The 14,945-nt window shown below is 34.9% G+C and overlaps 1 protein-coding gene across 1 annotated transcript; it reads right to left on the reverse strand.

The window, feature by feature from the left end:
- Window positions 1-2,310: 2,310 nt before the first annotated feature.
- LOC147485189 (serine/threonine-protein kinase UCNL-like) lies at window positions 2,311-3,746 on the reverse strand. Its single transcript, XM_086573173.1, has one exon. The coding sequence runs from the start codon at window positions 3,671-3,673 to the stop codon at window positions 2,483-2,485; it is 1,191 nt and encodes a 396-aa protein (XP_086429299.1). The 5' UTR covers window positions 3,674-3,746; the 3' UTR covers window positions 2,311-2,482.
- Between the last annotated feature and the right edge of the window lie 11,199 nt (window positions 3,747-14,945).

Raw genomic sequence — 14,945 nt, forward strand, 5'->3', positions numbered from 1 at the left:
TTGTAAGGGTTTAAGGTTTAGGCTTAGTGTCTAATTTATAAAAATTTTGGGTTTAGTGTCTAGATGTGTAGAGTTTATGCTTAGGGTATAGTGTCAAATGCCTCTACAATATAGGAGGCGTAGCAATTTTTAAGTTTTTACACCATATGTATTTTAAAATGTAAAGTATGTTATTATAAGTGAATTGAACTATTTATTTTAAAATGTTGAGTTTAAATAACTTAATTATCGAGTTAAAATGCATTAAATTAAGTGCATTTTAATATTTATAAAATTTTAAGAGACTATGGAGGAGGAAATCTCGTTATTTCCAGTAGTTACAAATAAATAAAGAGGGTATTCTTGTCTATTACTTCTAAAAGTGGGTTGACATGTGTCAAATTCTTGTTTTCATCAAACTTGAATGTAAAAACTAAAAAAATTATGTCTTTGGCTTTGGAGTCCAAACAATTCTTAACGAACTCCCTTAAACTAATTTTTTGAAATCGTAATGGGGGTGGAGAAATTGGTGAAGAAGATGAAATGATCTCGTATGTTTGGAGTCTGTTAAATTAGACTGAGGGGACGATATGTTTTATTCCGTCTCGGTCTAAAATACATTCAGACGGAATGAAACATCCCATTTGCAGTTTAAAGTCACATCTGCAGTGTGCAGCCCCTAGTAGTTTCTCACCAAGAATGTAACTATGAGAGTAAATAGTCTTATACGGAGGTAACAAGTTGTTATTTGCATTGGGAATGCTCTAAAAAAGGAGCAAGTGGGTGACTACGTGCATGTAGGGAGTGACCTCCATATTGTGAGGTGCAACCATGCAAGTGTGCAACAAGCACGGGGTTCTGCTGTGGGACTGTTTGTTGCTATCTAACAAGTGAATATCTTCCTGTTTTCTCTATGCATGATCAGACAAGGTGGTCTGATATAAGGGCCCTGGTGGTCTGATATAAGGGCCCTGACATCATATCAAAACGCTAAACAAACATCAAAGTGAAAATAACAAGGGATGGATGCATTCTCTTTTTTGTCAAATGTCGGGCAGGAAATCTTGATCACGACAAATACTGATTTTGTACATGCTGCGTTTGTTATTTCACGTAATTTCTTACAATATTGTCATTGATAGCATGGATGGGGGTTGAATGTACCCAACGTTCCAAATGTTGGTACCATTTTCCTTTTAGATTTAGCAAAAAAACAACAAAAAAAACGAACTTCGACTCATCTGTCATTCTAATAGGAAACTCCCGTACATGCAATCTATTTGATAAGTTGCATGTTTGTATTCAGTAGAATAGTAGATTATACACTTGTGTTATGTATTGGCTATATTGAACATCATAAAAAAGATTTGAGTGATGCCTAATGAGTGGGCATATCCCAAATTTCAACAAGAATGATGGTTCTGAGCTCTGAGCTCGATCTCTTATTTAGAATCCAAAAGAGGTAGAAGATTGGATGGCAAAGGGAAAAAGAAAACCAAATTGAAATGAGACTTTGATAAAGATGTAGAGTAGTTTTATATTGTGTCACATCTGATATATTACTATGATAATTATCTTGTCGGATTTAGTCTTTTGAATTACCTTTCCATTTAGCTCAAGTCTCATCAATTTGTTCGTATTTCTCTCAATCCAACATATATTCCGACCCACCACCACCCACCCACCCTACCCCAGTCTAAATGAGAAAAAGAGGGCCTAAGCTACTGCGTGCACGCTTTGGCGAATTGCGTTTCGCAAGTAGTCAATGAATTGAACACTTGAACACTACAGTACCACAACATTGTTGCCGTCAATGTTGCTAGCAATGATATGGAAGGAATGTGTCATCGGTGCACGGTTGCCACCCTGTGTGTGTTCTGCAACTTCAAATCCCAGAATTCTCAGTTTTGGATTCGGAAACATACCAGTTGATTATCAAATTGAACCCAATAAAATAAACGAGAGATACGACATAAAATAAATACACAACTCAATTTGCAATAATGCAATCTTTTTTTTATTCAATACACTGCAATCCAATAAATAGACCAATTGTTTATCAAAAAAATTTTAAAAAAAAAACATGAAATCGAACCATTGTTTACGTCAGTTTGCATTAGGGCGTGCGCTGTTTCATTACTCCTAAAGGCCGGTCATCTTCTTCAAATTGTACATTTTATCTAATTCTGTACACATTAGCACATGCACCCAGTACCTAGTTTTATCAACTCCACTTATCCCACCCGGCACCAACTGGCCACCACAACATAATTCACAGAGCAACTTTACTTTACACCCCCACAAATTGCAAAATGTAACATGGACGTATGATTCTTACCAACCAACCATAACTTATAAAGGGCACCATAATACATATTACATACATCATTTACTCAAAAAAAAAGTGAATTCTTTTTTACAGAGAACTCTATGTATAGTCATTTTCACGATCATTAATCATTTATTCCTCTATACAAAAAAAGTTACATGTTTGGGTCAAAATTCAAAACTCTGCTAAAGATGGTGAGGGTGAATTATACGTTGAATTTAACGGTGACGTTGGAACAACCGGTTCGGGCCGAAAATACTCCGCTATATCGATTTTCCCAACCATTAAATCGTATTCTTCAAGCGGCTTTAGAAAAGGAGGTCGTGATACCTCCGTTAACAAATCCCACCTTAATCCACGAAAGAACTCATGCTCTTTAATCTCGACCGCACCATAATTATACCCCAAACGCTTAGTAGGATCTTTATCTAACAACCGTTGTATCAAATCAGTCATAGCTGTTCTTTTACCAATAAATTCCGGTGGTTTCGACAACACATTTCGAAATGTTTCTTTCCGATTTGCCCCACGGAACGGTGTTTTCCCATACGACATTTCGTACATCAATATTCCAAGTGCCCACCAATCAACTGCAAATTCATGTCCATCACCACGTACCACTTCGGGTGATACATATTCTTCCGTGCCGACGAACGAATTAGATCGTTCGCCGGTTATAAAACTCGGTCTCTTTCGACTGACGGGTGATACACGTGCCGATTTAATCTTCTTTAACCCTTTCTCCGGGGCAGCGAATAGCACTCGTGTGAGATTTCTCTTGTGCATGAATTTCCTTCCACCCGAATTTTTCTCTTTGTGTTCCGTTTCGGAGTCGGATACGTACGTTTTCGGGTTTAAAGTACGTGAAAGATCGAAATCTGTAAGAATAATGTGACCAGATTGTTGTATGAGTACATTTTCGGGTTTGAGATCACGATATACAATGTTCATATGATGCAGATACTCAATAGCACAAACGATTTCAGCTACGTAGAACCGAATAACAGACGGAGAAAATACGCGGTCATTTTGTCGGTAACGGAGAACGTTAAGATCACCACCAGAGCAATATGGTACACCCCAAGCGATATATTCTTCGGTTTCGAGCGTGCCGATAAGAGTTGGAAGAAATGGGTTGTCTTTGAGACGAGAAAGTACAGATATCTCCCAACGGGCACGTCGGTCAGCGTCGAACTTTGTATGGAATGTAGATTTTTGAACAACTTTAAGAGCAAATGGGGAACGGGCAGTTGTGTCAGCTACGCGATCGGTAACTAAGAAAACGGTACCCATTGCGCCTTTGCCTAGAACCTTGACCACAGTCAGTTTTTGAAGGTTGAGCTCTTGTGGTGATTTTGTCTCCATTGCCGGAGAAAGAGAAGGAAAAGAGAGAGATTTTGATGGAGAAGTGGTTTTGAGGGAGTTTTTATATAGATTGAGAATGTTATGGTGTAATTGTGATGGATCATGTTGTGTACATTGGCATTAGTACGGTTTTGCCAGCTTGTTTAGACTGTAGAGAATGAATATATTCATTTCGTACATATTTAGTTGGTTGGAATTTTTGGAAGAATTGGATTCTAGTCATTTCCCATTACATGATAATGTGTATTCTTTGGGACCCAAGAATATTTTTCATTTTTTTTTTATAAGAATAATCCATCCTAATGGTTTGAGCCACTGGGGCGTACATTTTCATATATTGGACTTCTGGATATGAGTAAATTGGTTGCTAAAATGAAATCATGGGGACTTGACAAGATGTTTATAGACCATCGTTTAGAGAGGTTATGAGTGAAGTGGTTTTGTAAAATTAAAGTGATTACAAGTTTTTGAGTATGATATTCAAAAAAATTGGCTTTAAGACCAACCTTTACTCTAAAGTTGCTTTTGGAGTGACGTTGTTCATGTGATTGAAGTATTTTGCCCGGGTAGCATCACCAATTCATCATCTCTCAGATTTCTAAGCACATGATAAATCAGATTGTGATCTAATGGAGTTGTTAACTACTATGATTAATGGTTGCTTTGTTAACCCGTATGATGAATTATTACTTAAGAGTTTTTATTTCTTTTTTATTTTTCTCTTTTTCGCACTAAAACTAGTATTGCGTATTTTGGTTGGAATGTAGTTTTGGTTGGTTTTGTAGTTAAGTGAGATTTTAATTTTGGTAAAAAAAACAAGGTGAGGATGTGTGTGAGTTTGAATCTTGGACGGAATGTTTGATTTCGTCTGAATGTAAAAATCGAAAAAACGCGTCGGACGAAATAAAATGTCTCATTTGAAATTTAAAAAAAACCGAAAAAATCGAAAAAACACGCGAGACATCTGAAAAAAAAAAACTTAAAAATTAAAAAAAAAAAATAAAACACACAAGTCGGAATAAAACATCTCGTCAAAGTTCACAACTCAACTACTTTCTCGGTAGCAACTGCTATTCTTGTTTTCACTTAGTCACAACTGACTAACTTTGTCATCTTTGCATTGGACAATGATTTTTTTCCAAAAAACGGTAAAAATTGTCAATTTCTCTATACAGGAAATGTGATTGGGAATGCTCTTAAAGAAAAAAATTCTATATGAGAAGAGAGTGACACACACGTGTGCAGAACTGCAGATGAATGAATGAGAGGAAAAATAGGGGAGAGAGAATGAGACAAAATCGTGTGCTACGAACCACATGGGTCTCCCCTAATCTACGGACTTGTGTATCTTGTTATTATGAGTTATGACTTATGAATCTGTTGGAATGTCGTTGTGGAGTTTCTTGTCCTCTAATAAAAAGAAATACAAAAAAATTAGATCAGCTGCTCCTTGGAGCACAAAATATGTCTTACCTGAAACTGTGAAAGTCTCCATAGTGACATAGTCCGTACTCCATAAGTCCATAGCATATTACAAAATGCCGCTAAATTATATGATGTAACACTGAATTTTTAGGATATCTCGATTTAAATATTATGTCAGCAGTTCAGGTGTAAAATTTGGCTGGAATCAGCTTTTTGCTGGCTTAATTAGTAATGTGCATAACTGTAGATATATTGACGATAAATACCCGTAAAAAGAGAGATATTTGTGCATACATTATTATGCTGTAATCGAGTTTGTCAAATCTTCGTGGACGCTGGTTCTAGGAATTTTCTCCAAACTTTTAGTTAATAAAACAAAATTTGTGGAGGGAGATAGGATTTTGGATTTTGGGACTTGAGACATTGCCAAGTTGCAAAGTAAATTGTGATTTAAAGTGAAAGATAAGATATTGGGAATTGAGAACATTTAACAATTTGAAATGGGTTAACCTCATACAACTTTATTAAATCTCATAGGAACTATTACTAAATCTATATATTTTCTCTTCCATTTCTCGAATTAAATAAGAAGCTATATTTTCTGTTAAAATTGGTTTGTTCGAAGAAAGTAAACGTTAAGTTGTACGTTTTTGATAGACAGTTTGTGCAAGTAGGGAATTGTATATTGTTATTATCTAGTATTTGCTACTCTTAAAGGAATTTAAAGGTCATTGAAAACAGGATTAGCTTTTAATCTAAACAAACATTGCTTTAACATATTCACCTTATCGTGCAAAAGTTGCAACCTAATTAACTACCTCAAAACTCAAGATACCGCAAGTTGGTGAAAATATGCAATAATACGTATGATGCTATGATGATGCCGATGAATATGACGAATTGTAATTATGTTTGGTTTAGCCTTCATAAAATATGGTGTAGATGGTACAGTTACAGTTTTTGCGGTCATATTGCTGTTGAAGTTTTCATAATTTTATTCTAAGTCTAATATTGCGGCAAAATACCAAATATGATGGAAATTGTAATTCAATAGTGCGTCAAAACGCTAACCCACCAACGCTATCGGTATAAGTTTACCTATCTATTCTGTCAGTATTAACGATATAGTGTGCCTTATTACCAATTCGGAATACGGCAAAAAATCAGTACGTGAATAATTCAAAAATTATTTGGTGACTCAAAAAAACAGTACAGTCAAATATTCGGTCAAAAATTAGCAATACGACAATTATGTGGTGTTTAATTAATAAGTGTTTTAAACGTTTGATTGCAAAAATTGGAAGTAAAAAATTCGTGATATTATGTTAGTAAATATTAATAATATTTGTCATTCTTTACAACATAACAAATATATCTAAACAATTTAGCTACAAAAACATTGAAACCAATTGAACGGTCTACATAAGTATCTTAATTTATTTGTTCTTGGATTGAAATTACAGTTTAAATTTCAAAATACACACACCATGGCATGACAATTTAAATTTTGCCCAAAAAATATAAAAACAAAACTTTTGGATTAATTTATCACTAAGAATGTAAGAGTGGAGGATTTAAAGTAAGAGTAAGGACATAAAGTACATAAAAAATAACAAAAGCGTAACCGAATTTTCATTATTATTTTTATTATTATTATTTTTTTAGCCAAATTTTTGAAATATTTGCCAAAAACCGTATTATACGTTTCAAGTCAAAAAATCGCAAATTATTCCGATTTCAAACATTCGAAAGTATTATATGTATTGCCCTTCAAAAATTCGATTCGCGAATAATTCGGTGAATTGCTAACAAGGATAGCGTAAGGTTTGCATGCCAATAGGAACAGTAGCTAGAAAATTTGTTTGACCAAATTTATTAATTTATTTTCAAAATATTTAGTTTTTGTGAATTAGCTTTGTATCCCAATTATTTTGTATTTGTACAATAAAGAGAAAGGGCAAAATAGAAAGGAAAGAAAAAATTATTTCTTATATATATTTGGGAGTGGGGGGTGTTGTGATATATGGGGTAGGTTCCGTTTACAACACTTTTTATACAACGTTTTATACAATACCCCCCACCGGACCCTTCAAGATGTTTTAAGGGCTAATTTTTGTAGATAAGATGTTCTCACCATGGATATAATCTCCACAAAAAATTGGGTCCTTTGAACATTTCTAAGTTTGCCAAAAAAAAGTTACAAAATCGATATTTCTAGACCGTTGATAAAAATTCATAGGTTGAGAGCAATTTTTCTCATGGTTAGGAGTTTTCAAATGAGCTAAATTTTTGTAGAGATGATCTCCATGGTGTGGAGATCATATCTACAAGGAATCAAGGCTTAATTCATATTTTCAAAGGGTATTGAATAAAACGTTGTATAAAAAGTGTTGTAAACGGAACCTACCCTATATATATATATATATATATATATATATATATATTGTATGCCATTGTCAAAGGCTGGACTAGAGAGTTTTTTTTTTTTTTTTTTTTTTTTTTTAATACCATTGGAGAAAACCATTGGGTCTTCAAACGCTATCCCACTAACCTTATACACTATTCTATGGTTTGGTGCGCCATCACACCAAACCATTGGACTTAGCCTTAGCTAGTATATTGGTCATTCATGAGGTTCTCTTAGCATTTTTTTTTGTTATATAGCTAGTATATTGTGTGTGTGCGGATATGATCTATTAACCATTGATAACATCTCTACAAAAATTGGCTTTATTTAGAAATCTCTAACCTAGTTAAAATTTGTTCTCAATTTTAATTTTTTTTAAACGACTCAAAATTTTTGATTTTGCAATCATCGTTTGACATATTTAAACATTATCAAATGAGCTCAAATTTTGTAGAGGTGATTTTCATGGTTAGTTGAACACATCTACAAAAAAACTAGATTATAATTCACGTTGTAGGTAAAATTGTGGGGCATAGTATAAAAAGTATGGTAAATGGAACCTACTTATATTAAAAAAAAAAAAAAAACAAATGTATCATTGAAACAATTACAATAGGAGATCTCTTACAACATAAGCCAGCCATTGATTGGCATTAACAATAACTAATGCTTTCCCTATATGGTGTTGAACCATTGGCCTTTGTGAACTATATTACCTGCATGAACTGAGTGGCAGACTGGTAACACACTGGGTCATGATACCATTATTGTGCATATCACTGCATATATAGCACATTAGCACTCCACCCACATTAAATAAAAATAATGCAAAAAATATATGTTATTGTAGTTTGCAAGCATCCAATTGCGGTTCACTTGATTGCAACGAAGCGCATTCTCCTGTATCTTAAGAGTTTTTTAGAGTGTGGCTTACTAATCCGTCGTTCTCCTACTCCCTTTGCGATTCGTTGTTCTCCTGTATCACTCTTTTCTGTGACAACATAAGTGCTATTTACATGGTTGTCAACCCAGTGTTTCATGGTCGAACCAAACATATTGAATTGGACTATCACTTCATTCGAGGGCGTCTCATTGTTGGGCCTCATCGAGTCCAGTTCGTTCCCTCCTCTAATCAGCTAGCTGATATTTTCACCAAATGGTTACACAATCCCCGTTTTCAACTTCTACACTCCAACCTCATCTCTCCAAGACAGTTGAGTTTGTGAGAGTGTGTTAAGGATAACATATGTGTATCACCTTTGTATATTTGCAATATATTTTTTTATTTGTTTCCTTTTATATGTTGTTTGTCTCCTAAGAATTTTTTTACTTCTTTTACTGTCGAGATCTTTCTTATTTTGTCTCGAATAATTTTCTTTTGAGGTATCTCCCTTTTATAGATCATATTGATTATGCCAAGGGGTTTTTCATGTATAGTAGCAGTCTCGGCTGGCCTAACATTAGCCCTGAACTCTCGCAACTTGCCCTCTTTCATCAATCTATCAATTTCTTTCAATAATTACAGACATCTGTTCGTCTCGTGATTCTCGACTTTATGAAAGTGGCAATAAGGCTTGCCCTTTATTTATTTGATAGTGTATTGTGGCCATATTACAAAATCTTTTTCGCCACCCTCCTTAAAATATCTTCAGGTGTGGTATTGATGGCGATAATTTTTTTGGGATCTAGCTCTTCTTTTAGTGTTCTTTCATACCTTCTTCTTTGTTGCGGTTGATTATCCCAATTTGTATAATTCTCCTGAGGCCTTTTGTTGTCGGATCTCGAGGAGTCTCGACTCTCATGTCGATCTCAATTATCCCTGTCTTTCTTTCTTGACTCCGATACTTGCAATACAGTTTGCACTGTGGCTGCTTAGATCCCTTTTTCAACCCGAATATCTTTGTCAGCTTTGTCATACAGTTCCTGCAAACTTTTAACTTCCTTACGCAAGAGATATTTGTGCATATCTGATCTTGGGATCACACTCGTTTGGAAAGCCATCACGACCATCATCTCAGACTCATCAATCCTCTCCATTGATTGAGTTTTGGCCTTAAATCGGGCCAAAAAATCTTTCAATGATTCCTTCTTTCCTTGTTTTAGTTGGAATAAAACCGATACCTATTTCGGTTTTACCCTTTGATGACCATAATTCATGAGGAATTTCTCCTCAATCTCACGAAAGCAAGAAATGGTCCCTTCAGGTATCATACAGAACCATTTCAGTGCTTTGCCTTTTAAGCTTGAAAAAAAAAGATCGACATAACATCGAATCCCAATACTCAGTTCCATGATATATCGAGAACTGGTGTCGATAGCTGAAAAGATGGTCCATTGGGTCTGTAGTCCCATCGTATTGAGTGAATTTAGAATTTTTGAATTTTGGTGGTAATGGCACCCTCTCTATCTCCTTTTTAAGAGGATTTCGACCTACGTCATCAGCTAATTTACGAACCGAGGCTGATACTTTCTCCAGCAGCTAATCTCTAAATTGTCTCTGCATCATTTCTTTCGTGATCGGATGGGGTGCTTGTTTTCCTTCTTCTTATTATACCACCTTTGGTTGTCGTTTTTGCCACCGACTGTACCTCTTCGAGATGGTTTTTCCTCACTTCCTCGAGATGGCTCTTCCTCGCTACTGGAGTACCCGAACTCGATTCAGCCCATCTTTCTCATATAAATCTTCCACCGCACGCCTCTCGTTCGCTTCCCTCACTGCTTTGTTTTCTGCTATCAGAGCATTGTTTTGTTTTTCCAGCTCTTTAAACTTCTTTAACAAGATTTGCAAAGATATCTCTTCCTCAAGTATCTCTTATACTTCCTCCAATAATCTGCTTACTAAACGTCTTGTTCTTCATTCCTCATTTTTAGATGCCACTTGAGAGTTACTTTCTTCATTTGCTGCTACTGTCTTACTTGTTGTAGCACGCTTTGGAGGCATTGTGAAAAGAAGATGAATAGACCACTTATCTCACAAAACTTTCTTGAACACAAACGAATTACTCTTTACCACAAAATCTACAAACATATTCGATCTCAAAGAAAAAGAAAAGAAAAAATGTTTCTTGTCTTTGATTCACGGACGGCGCCAATGTAATGTTCAAGAGAGTTTCTCCAAAGAATTGTGATGCTTATGATGTGTTTGAAAGATTTGAGATGAAGTAATTCAAGTTTATTGCTTAACACAATGGCGGTTTACAGATCACTTAGAATTACTGACTATCGCTCTGGTTTTCACAAGTTTTGTGGAAACATGTAGAATGAATCATTCTTTCTCTTGATCATCTCTTTATATAGTCCTTCAACTGAAGTCTTGTCTAATTGTGTCTCGACGCATGTCCATTTCTCTTCTCCTTCTTTCTTTCCCGTCTTTTTCTGTAACAACTGAACTTAAAAGTAAGATATCAACAATTATGTCGATATCTCGAATTAGTTACGAAATTACAGGCTGAAATATCAGGTTGAGAATATTTACCCACGACATATATCACTGCATAGCACTTTAGTATCCACATTAATTAAAAATAATGTAAAAAATATATGCTATTATAGCTTGCAAGCATCGATTTCCAACTAACTAATGCCAAATTTGCTGATCTATTTTCTATGAATACTGTGGGGTTTAAAAAAGAACTCGGAATGACAGAATTTTAGAATTTTATTCTGTAAGATGAGGATTTATTTCACGGGCTCATGGCTCATTGTCACGAAAAGAAAAAAACCGTGACGCTCATTTTTTTTTCTTAAAAATTCTATCGATCAAATAAACAAAATTATTTTGTAAGTGAGCAATTTAGTTTATTTCCTATTCTGATTGGAAATCTAATTGAAAACTAATAGATGGAATTTGTTACTGGCCATGTGCTTTAGTGATTAGCTCTTCCTAACAAAAAACTTACGCGACATAATTTAAGCCTCCGTTGGACTTTTCTGGGGCCTTAAAAAACAAAATTTATGTATTCTTCACGGATGCACGTATCTATCAAATTTATTCTCGGGGGAACACGATTATCTAATGAACGCCTAACTTTTACAAAAATAATAATATATTGAGCATCACATATACAGATCAATGCCTGCAACAGTATAATATCACTTTCACCACCCTTAATTTCACATGGGCGGAATCTGTTCTTCCATTCGTGCTACAGCCTACAGCACTACTAACGAATCAATCACCCTTCAATATTAAATGTCATAGGCAAAGCTCAATTTACTGACTCTAATTATCAAAGGTCAATTTTAAAATTGATAAATTCTACCGAGTAGAAGCTAGCTAAAATGGCCATATAATGTATAAATTATTATTTTTTGGTAACTAATCTATAAATAATTACATCCAGTAGCTTATAGCTAAACAAATAATTTCCTGTTTGGTTTAGTGGAAAATCCCTCTTCTATGAGGTTTTGTAGACCATGTTATGTTGTTCTTTCTTTAGACATTGCGGGAGACAACCAAGTTTCTTGTAGGCTGTCAATGGATCGGTTTGGACTGGGTTTTGGAAAATCCAAACCCAAACCGATAAAAAAATTGGAAATCTAAAACCGAACCGAACCGATAATATTATGTTTAATCTGAAACCGAACTGAATCGATAAGATATATTGTAAACCAAATTCGAACCGACCCGAACTTAAAACTATAAAATCAATTAAATTTTAAATTAAATTAATTAATTTTAACCACACAAATGATAAATATATACAAAATTAATCATAAATATTACTAAAATGCTATTTTATCGGTTCGGGTTCATATCGGTTCGGTGGAGGACAAACCCAAAACCAAATTAATATTTTATCGATTCAGTTCAATTTGGGATCGGTAGAGGACAAACTAAATTATCAAAACCCAAACCATTGACAGCCCTAGCCAAGGCTTCTAGATATGATCACTAGTTCACTACACATCTTCAAATATAATTCAAATATAAAAGAGATAGAGAGAGAGGGAATGACTTCTGTCCACATCAAAATCATGAGTCCTTTTGAAAAATAAGAAAGGCTCCTCCAACTAAGACCCCTTTGTTTCACTCACTTTTGGTAGCAGAAAATCTTTTGAACACTACTTCTAGTGCCCTTTTTAGAGTGTAGTGTGCATCACAACCCCACAATGGTTCTTGAAAACATAAAGTTCTAACTTTGATAAAATGTTGTCTGGTCGGCCATAATTAGATGGGATAAAATACAAACATCCACCAAAACTGCAGCTAACACTCTTAACTTCTTAAGTTTGTAACAGAATACCTTGCTATTGCCGAGGCCTACATCAGTTTTGCCTTGAATTTGTTTTGGAGCTACCCCTTTAAAGACGGGGAAATTTGTCAATTTGTAATACCAAGCTCCCACAGATGGATAGCTTGCTTAAGCGTCCTCTCACAATCAACATTTCAGAATATTCGACAAAGAAAATTGCCAATATTTAACAAAATTTTAATTTATTATTATTATTATTATTGAGACTTCTAGTATTTTCAGTTAAACTCTGGCAGAATGTTATGTTTGTTTCGTGCCAAATAGTTAAAAACCAAAATTTTCCAATTTAATTTCAGACCTTTCAACCAAACTGATGTCTGTGCTGGACTACTCTTTATGGGGGTGGGTTGCCTCTCGCTCTCATTGTTAGCAATTTAGCATACGATACACGCTTGGAAATAAGGTGTTTCTTGGCAATAGAAGCTTAAAATGGTAGCATATATTCTTCTCCTCCACCATGTCAAAGGTAAGGAAAGGGTATGTATTCTTTATGATGACAATGTCGGCCATGATTCAAGTAATACATAAAAATTCATTGTTTATATGATTGAATAATGCTCTGTTATCATTAATGGTGAAGATAATACGTGTGTAGTATATATGCTGCAACCATATCTGGTAGATTTCCTTATCATGCAGTTCACTAATCTTGATGCGCGATAAAGTTGTGTAATATTATTCTTTGATTGAGCATGCACAGAGATAAGGTACTTTATGGTCAGTCACTCAGTCCATATTTGTAATCAACTATCGGGCCATTGCTTGCATTTACTGACTTATTCTGGTGATTCTTCTCCCATATTCGAACTAGTACCGAACTATCCGACTAAGAGTTGCTACAGAAATCTTACTTAACTAGGTGGATTTCGAGTATATCACCCGTTAACAATTTTGCTTAGTCTCTCCATAAAAAATTTCCACAAAGAATACAATTTTCCCCATATTCAAGCTGTCCAAATGAACCTCTAAATCCTCAAACCAACTTATGTACAATTGTACACAACGGAAGTGTATTACATAAGCATTTGTTTTTGTTTAATTTTGACTTATAATATAAAGTTTCAAACATATACATGGTACGCTGAATTTGTTTTGCTGATGAACATACATCTATATATCAATGAAGCAAACAAGCTGTTCATTTAAAATCTGCTGTGATCTTGCCCATGTTATTAGAGGACAAATCTTGCTAATAACTTGGGAAGAACCATTTCACCCGCTGAAAACAAAATAAACTTTATAGCATTTCCAATGCAGATGAATGTCAATGGGATGTGACAATATTCACCTCCAAATGGTCAAAAAAATTTGCCCAATGCATAGGTGAATATCAAGGTGACTATTTTCCCAAGTCAAAACGAGAGTGAAACCTTCAACCGAGATAGTAGTTGAGTTGGAAATTTCGGATGGGATGTTTTATTCCGTCTCGTGTGCTTTTTTTAATTTTCTCGGGGGTTTTTTTTCGGACGGAATGAAATGTTTCATTCATTCCGTCCAGCGCGTTTTTTCGATTTTTACATTCAAACAGAATAAAACATCCCGTCCGAGAATAATAATCACATTTGCATTGGACAACCTCACCTTGTTTTTCACCAAAACGGTGGAAAATAAAAGAAATAGAACTGACGTGGAGGTGAATAAGAGTGACTTGCATTCGAAATGCTCTTAAACTAAGATCAAGTCCAATGGGGGCTATATGGGCTGCTAAATGCAAACATAGCACCCCAACCACAAAAATATCATTCTAATGGAGCTGCTGAAAGGGTCTTAAATTTGGAAGGAGTTAAAAACCAGCCAAAGTTAAGACCTTCGCTAGCAGTTGCCATAATAAGTTCCAGGATACGGACGGCATAGTTTCTGCCGTTTGTTGGTTATTTATGTATAGACGACAGAAACTATGTCGTCCATATCCCGTTTTAATTAAATGGATGGACGGCAGAAACTCTGCCGTCTGTACCTGGCAGACACAAAAACTGAGAAATCTTATTCTTCTTTTCATATACAAATTCATATCCATTCCACTCCATAATCCATTACCATTCATTCTATAACTCAACAATCCACACATCCATTCAACTAACCAAATTCATTCATTAAACAAATATGATTCAATTCATTCAACTAAACAAAATCCATAGAAGTACATCAAAACACACATAAAAACAAATTCTAAACTAATTTTGAC

This window comes from Coptis chinensis, chromosome 7, assembly GCF_015680905.1.
Source record: "Coptis chinensis isolate HL-2020 chromosome 7, ASM1568090v1, whole genome shotgun sequence".
Lineage (NCBI taxonomy): Eukaryota > Viridiplantae > Streptophyta > Magnoliopsida > Ranunculales > Ranunculaceae > Coptis > Coptis chinensis.